Source organism: Clarias gariepinus, chromosome 10 (genome assembly GCF_024256425.1).
Source record: "Clarias gariepinus isolate MV-2021 ecotype Netherlands chromosome 10, CGAR_prim_01v2, whole genome shotgun sequence".
Classification (NCBI taxonomy): domain Eukaryota; kingdom Metazoa; phylum Chordata; class Actinopteri; order Siluriformes; family Clariidae; genus Clarias; species Clarias gariepinus.
The window spans coordinates 33,172,244-33,179,540 of NC_071109.1; the positions used below are offsets into that span (position 1 = coordinate 33,172,244).

At 45.3% G+C, this 7,297-nt stretch overlaps 1 protein-coding gene across 2 annotated transcripts in view; it reads left to right on the forward strand.

Annotated features, from left to right (window-relative positions):
- The window catches only part of lrp5 (low density lipoprotein receptor-related protein 5), a 38,982-nt gene extending 31,734 nt beyond the window's left edge, over positions 1–7,248 (forward strand). For both annotated transcript variants that reach the window (XM_053505688.1, XM_053505689.1), the window contains exons 17-24: positions 1,239–1,448; positions 1,665–1,790; positions 2,126–2,362; positions 2,782–2,892; positions 2,986–3,216; positions 3,568–3,710; positions 4,490–4,587; positions 5,118–7,248. In XM_053505688.1, coding sequence (XP_053361663.1) covers positions 1,239–1,448; positions 1,665–1,790; positions 2,126–2,362; positions 2,782–2,892; positions 2,986–3,216; positions 3,568–3,710; positions 4,490–4,587; positions 5,118–5,379 — 1,418 coding nt within the window. In that variant the 3' untranslated portion in view covers positions 5,380–7,248. The remainder of the gene's footprint in view (positions 1–1,238; positions 1,449–1,664; positions 1,791–2,125; positions 2,363–2,781; positions 2,893–2,985; positions 3,217–3,567; positions 3,711–4,489; positions 4,588–5,117) is intronic.
- The last annotated feature ends 49 nt before the right edge of the window (positions 7,249–7,297 follow it).

The window sequence follows — 7,297 nt, forward strand, 5'->3', positions numbered from 1 at the left end:
AAACTCAAATTATTCGTTCCACAGCCCAAAAAAATAAATACATAAAAATAATTAACACGAAATATAAAGTAACAATAAAACAAATTAACCTGCATTTTACCGTAAAAATAAATCCCGACAGATAAGTGTTTCCGTTTGTGCGCACAGGCGCTGTGTATGTGTGTGTGCGTGTGTGAATCTAAAATAAGCTCCCCTCTCCCCCTTCAGACACAAAGAGCAGGCTGAGCCTTGAGCAGAGAGAAAAAATGGATCTTTAACCTCTCAAATGAGACTTTCTTTTGCTTTACATGCATACAGACACAAAATAAAATATGTTTTTAACACACACATGGTCACAGTGTTACAGTAAACAGTACACACGTGCACGGATGTTGACCTAGCAGGGGAGACGATTACCCACAATTCCGCAGCCTAAGAGAAAAAAAAAACGTTGGCTTAGTTGTGATCACGTGACGCTTGGCATTAAAACAAGAAGCGCATTCGTGATACATGATACTCGGTACTCGTAAACCAAGACTTGTTCGTTTTCCAAGTCAAAATTTATTAAAAATCTTGCGGAACTCTCCCAAACCGCGTTACTCACAGTCTGAGGTTTTACTGTACTAAAATGGACAGATTTGTTGTAGTAACACAACACAACTGTTTTTATTTGTTTAATTGTATCAATTATATTTTTTAATTAAGGCTTAATCTTAAAAAAAAAGAAATTAGAATTATGTTGCAAAAAAATTTTAACTGCTAGTTAGAGAGGTTCCTCATGCTTGACCCCTGAACTCTGACCCCTGACTGGTACACACACACGGACCAGTGTGTTTATCATGTCCTGTTGCAGGTGTGTGAGAGTTTGTATGTGTGTGCGTGTGTGTGTGTGAGTGCTGCTGATGGATGTTGGTGTGTGAGGGAGGAGTGGCGTGATTGATGGCGTCTCTCAGACGGAGGTGTTTCTGGAGCCAGGTGGCTGAACACTAGAGAGATTTCAGAACTAAAGCCCAGACATCAGAGTAAAAGCGGTAAAGCGCGTTTAACCCCGAGTTCACCTCGCCGATCTTCTCTACACACACACTCGTACCGGATCCAGACGCTCGTCTGGGGCCACGGCTCGGGCAGGCGTTGTGGCGGGGCGCCCCCTTCAGTTCTGTTCCTGTCTGTTACACTGATAACGCTTCCTGGTGTACGGCTCGCGTGTGTACTCATGACCTCATGCCCCTGCTCTTCCTGTCTCACCGTTCCTGCTCCAGGAGCCAATCGGATCGTCCTCCAGGACTCCAACATCCCTCAGCCGATCGGGCTGACCGTGCTCGGGGATCACCTCTACTGGATCGACAAGCAGCAGCAGATGATCGAGCGCGTGGACAAACGCACCGGGGACAGGAGGACGCGTATCCAGGGACGCATTCAGTCTCTGACCGGAATTCACGGCGTGGAGCTAATGGAGACGGATGAGTTCTGTAAGCTCTACACACACACACACACATGCGCGCTTTCTGACACACTTTCTATAAATCCTTAATGAGTGTTGCTGATGTTGGTGTTCTTTAATAAGCTGTAAATGTCAAGGTGTAAGAATGAAACACTAGGGGGCGTGCTGTTAGAGGAAAATGTAGCAGCACATCTGTTGGTAACTACCCCTCCCTCTGAGCGAGTCTGTCTCTCTCCCTCCTCAGCATCGCATCCCTGTTCCCGTGACAACGGAGGATGCTCGCATATCTGCATCGCTAAGGGAGACGGGACGCCGCGATGCTCGTGTCCCGCACACCTGGTGCTGCTGCAGAATCTGCTCAGCTGCGGAGGTGTGCCCCACACACACACTCTCACACACACACACACACACACACACACTCACAGACACAAAATCAGATAGATAGCTCAGTAAATTTGTGAGAAACAATGAAGAAATGCAAGAAAGAAGAAATTAAATAAAAAATGTTTTAGCCAAAATGTTATAAATTTGACTTTATTACTGTAATTGACTTTAATAATTATAAACACTTTGATAAATAACTGTACCGGCAGAATTGCTGTTAAAATCGTTTTTTTTTTATTCTGAAAGCGAGATTACTTTAGAATGAAGGTTGTGTTTGTGTAACAGGTGCAACATCATTGTGTTGTTTTTGTCATCCCTCAGACCCGCCCACGTGCTCGGCGGATCATTTCACGTGTGCGACGGGCGATATCGACTGCATCCCGATGGCGTGGCGGTGTGACGGCATTCCGGAGTGCGCCGACAACAGCGACGAGATGAACTGCCCCGTCTGCTCCGAGCAGCAGTTCCAGTGTCACGGTGGACAGTGTGTCGATAGGAAACTGCGCTGCAACGGAGAACAGGACTGCACCGACGGCTCCGACGAACATGACTGCCACGGTACGACCGCTCACATGACCGCGGTCACATGATCACTGTCATGTGACTGCTACCATTCTCACATAATTACAGACATGTCTATTGTGACATGTCACATGACCGTCATTTCATGACTGTTACATGACCATTGCCACTTGATTAGTCACATGATTACTGCTACTTAATCACTGTCACATGACCACCGTCGCACTATGGCTGTTACATGTTCATTGTTTACATGACTGCTGTTACGCGTCTACTCTCACATGATCACTGTCACATGACCGCTGTCACATAAGGGGGTGGAGTTTTAGGCACTAGCACAGTCTCAGGTCCGTCTGCGTGATTTCAGCTGCGGTTTAAATTGTTTTATTACATTCTGACTATGTATGTGTGTGTGTGTGTGTGTGTGTGTTTGTGTGTGTGTGTGTTTGGTGCAGCCATCTGCATGCCCAATCAGTTCCAGTGTAAAAATAATAAATGCATCTCAAAGAAGCAGCAGTGCGACTCGTACCCTGACTGCTCTGACGACTCAGACGAGCTTTTCTGCGGTGAGTGATGTCACAACTTAACAGCCAATCAGCTCTCACCTGGAGGCTTTTCATTACATCTCTCTCTCTCTCTCTCTCTCTCTCTCCATTCAGATTTCCCCCCACCCAGCGGTGATGAGCGTCACACTAACACCATCGGGCCGGTGATCGGGATCATCCTGTCTGTCTTCGTGATGGGCGGGATGTGCTTCGTGTGTCAGCGGGTCGTGTGTCGCCGCTACAAAAGCCCGAGCGGGGGATTCCCTCATGATTACATCACAGGGACCGCCCACGTTCCTCTGAACTTCATCAGCACCAATAACACACAGCATGCCAACTGTACAGGTACACACACACACACACACACACACACAGACTGCCATCCATATATATACTGTTATAGAAACCACTGGACATTTTAATCACGATGCAATCACACACACATTTTGCATTGTGTACATTCATCGTGATTGGGCGGTAAAAAGAATTGAAGAAGTGAAATGTTGTGTAGATTGTTGTGTGTGAGTGTGTGTGTACAGATTAATAGTACACACACAATGTATTGATTTCTTGCAAGTGGACTAATGAATCTTGTGTACGCACGTGTCACTTGGGCATTTTAATGTGGAAAGAAATGACGGTGGCTACACATACTTGAATGATATAGTGTGTGTGTGTGTGTGTGTGTGTGTGTAGGTATATCTTGTGGGAAGTCGCTTGTGAGCTCGGTCAGTCTGATGGGGAGCAGCAGCAGTGGAGCGCCTCTGTACGACAGGAACCATGTGACTGGGGCTTCATCCAGCAGCTCATCCAGCACCAAAGCTGCCTTTTACCCTCAGGTTCATAATCACACCACCTTACAGCCACACCTACCGCGATAACCCCCCCAACACGTCCCCTAATACCCCCTCAACAAGTCCTCAATAACCCCCCCAACACTTCCCCTAATAACCCCCCCAAACACTTCCCCTAATAACCCCCCTCAACACGTCCCCTAATAACCCCCCTCAACACCTCCCCTAATAACCCCCCCCAACAGCTCTCCTAATAACCCCCCCAAACACTTCCCCTAATAACCCCCTCAACAAGTCCCCTAATAACCCCCTCAACACGTCCCCTAATACCCCCTCAACAAGTTCCCTAATAACCCCCCCAACAGCTCCCCTAATACCCCCCTCAACACGTCCCCTAATACCCCCTCAACAAGTTCCCTAATAACCCCCTCAACACGTCCCCTAATAACCCCCTCAACACGTCCCCTAATAACCCCCCTCAACACCTCCCCTAATACCCCCTCAACACGTCCCTTAATAACCCCCTCAACACCTCCCCTAATAACCCCCCCCAACAGCTCTCCTAATAACCCCCTCAACACCTGATCCATCTGTGTGTAGAGCTTTGTATCAGTTTACAATCTGTAGTTACACTTTTCCTCCACTAGGAGGAGCATATGTGCAGACAAACACAGGTCATAATGGATACAATAGGAACTTTTTACACTCTGTGTGTTTTAGCAGGAAACAGGAGGAGGAACATAATCCATTGTGTGTGTGTGTGTGTGTGTAAAATGATTTCTTCTTTGTGATTTTACATTTCCTGATTAACTCTGTGTGTGTAGATTCTGAATCCTCCTCCGTCACCAGCCACAGATCGCTCGCTCTACAACACTGAAGTGTTCTACTCGTCCAACAGCCCGTCAACAACCAGGTCTTACAGGTGAGACAAAAACACACACACAGAAAGTTTAAAACTCAGAGGTATAATGTATAGATGGGTTTAGATGGGCGTGTCAGAAAAGTAAGGTTTTTTTAGAAGATAATGCACAGGTACAGGGGATTGTTATGATCATGTGACTTACTCATGCTGACGCATGGCCACGCCTCTTACAACACGCAATGATAAGAAAATGAGGTGTGTGTCATACACATGGATTGTTTAATAATTAATGAGTACGAGTTGGAAATCGATATAATATTTTCGAGATGCCTCTAAGCAAATAATTGTTTAGTGATTGGATTGAATTGAATAATTGAATAGTTTATTCTGCACTTGTAGGATTATAGAGGAACTGCAACATTTTACCACCTCAAATGCAAACATTTATACATTTTATTTATATATATAAATATAGTTATTTATAGTTCTATTACTATATCGATTACATAGTGCTATTACAGATCAGTTAAAAACCAGTCATGGAAACAACCTTTTCCTCTATCCTGTTTGCCCCGCCCCCTTTTCTCTAGGCCTTATGTGATGCGTGGCGGGGCTCCGCCCACCACGCCCTGCAGCACGGACGTGTGCGACAGCGACTACACGCCGAGCCGCTGGAAGAGCAATAAGTACTACATGGAGGTGAACTGGGACTCGGAGCCGTGCCCGCCCCCGCCCACCCCACGCAGTCACTACATGTCCGCCGAGGAGAGCTGTCCTCCATCGCCCTCCACCGAGCGCAGCTACTTCCACCTGTGTCCACCTCCACCCTCGCCCTGCACCGACTCGTCCTGACCCCCTCCTCCCACAGACACGCACACACAAAGCCATGTGGGCGTGTGTTTATTTTTTCCTCACTCGTGTCCACAGACGTTTCTTTATGAAAAGAAATAAACCAAAAAGCCGTTATTTTTTACAGCCGAGATGTTGTACATATGTATAATAAAGTAAATAATAATAATAATAATAATGACGATAATAATAATACCGACATTGTCGTCGTCATGGCGACGTGTCCTTCCGATTGTTCTCTATGTGAAGTTTTACAAATTACGGAGCGTATGTTTGGCTAGTTCTGTTTACCAAAAGTGTGTTTGCTGCTACTGTACATAATCCTTTAATCTGAATAATGATGAAAACAGCTGGCAAAGTCACGCCTCTACACCTGTATATACGTAAATAAAGAAATAATACGAATATAAAATCTGACCGTAGCTTGCTCGTGAAGTTGTACTGTTAGCGCTAATGTTTTAATCGTAATGTTATCGATGTCATGTCGAGGTTTCGGTTTCGCCCTTGCACAGGATCGCTTGCGAGAGAGGGGAGGCGGGGCCGAACGTCTGAGCGCTCGGCCCACAGCTAAATATTTCATCATACGTAAACAAGTCCGTCTGATTGTAGCGAAGACGAACACACTGTGCTGTTGCAGGAAGGGCGGAGTTACTGATAGTACACACCCCTGTACTTGCGTCACACTTTTTATCCAGTAAAAGTTAAAAGTGAACTGTGAAGTTAGCGTTCACTGACGCCACAGCAGCTACACACGCGAACTAATGACGGCTTGTCACGTTACAGAGACACCTGTCAATCATCTCATTAGCCACGCCCTGCTAGTTTAATAACAGGTATGGTATAGAAATAAAGTGTGGAAATAAACAGCAAGTTGTGACCATATAAGGAAAGCGAAAGGGTTAGGCTAAGGCTTAGCGTTCGTTTGGAACTCGCTCTTCCTCTCGCCCTGACGGTTTAATACTCTCGCTTCAGCTCACGTCCTCGTGTCGCTGTGTTTTATAGAAATTCTCAGAGTTTAAGGTTTTACATGAAGCACTTAGATTAAAGAAGTGTCTGGAACTTTCTGGAAACCGCATGCTGACGTTACGCGTCACATGACCATGAAGTGCTGGACTGTTAACCACATTAACCTCGCTGTGATGTCACAAAACCAACCAATTAGCAGCTCTGATTTGAACACGCTCCCTCTGTCTCTCCGTCATTTACCGCTCTTCACCACTCTCTCCACTCTTCCATTCTCTTCTCTTTCTCCCTCTCTTTTCTCTCTCCCTCCAGGTTAGTTATTTTTTTTGCACTTATCTTTCTTTCCCCTTTATCATTCATCTCTCTCTCTCTTTTGTTTCAAGCATTCTTTTTTCATTTCTTTTTCCCTTTTATCTTTCTGCTTTCCTCCCATCTTCCCTCCTTGGTTTCCGTCTCAGACGCAGGTCGAGTTTATTCTAACGCTAAAGGCGATGTGCTTCCAGAAAACTCCTTAGGGTTAAGCAATATTTTCTTTTTTTTGTGATTATGATGAATTTGTCTTTGATTGAAAACTGAAGCCTCATTAACTAATTAATTAATTAACTCATTAGGGTCACGCCCCGGGTGTGTTTAAGCCCTGAGTGTGACTGACTCGCCTTATTCTGATCATATAACGTCTCGATTCTGTCTCAGTTTCATCATTCAGTGATTTTTATTTCTTGATAAATGTAATTTCTGTTTGGTTAGTGTGTGTGTGTGTGTGTGAGTGTATGAGTGTGCAGCGTCCACACTGCCAGCCAGCTTCAGATCAGCGTTTAATGTACAGATGCCTCATGTAATGCACATTTGTGATGATTTTTTTTCTATCAAATACATTTTTATATATAATAAAGGTTCTATTTTACGGAGCGTCGCCTCTCCTGTTATTGCTTAGTAAAATGGTGGAGTGTGTGTGTGT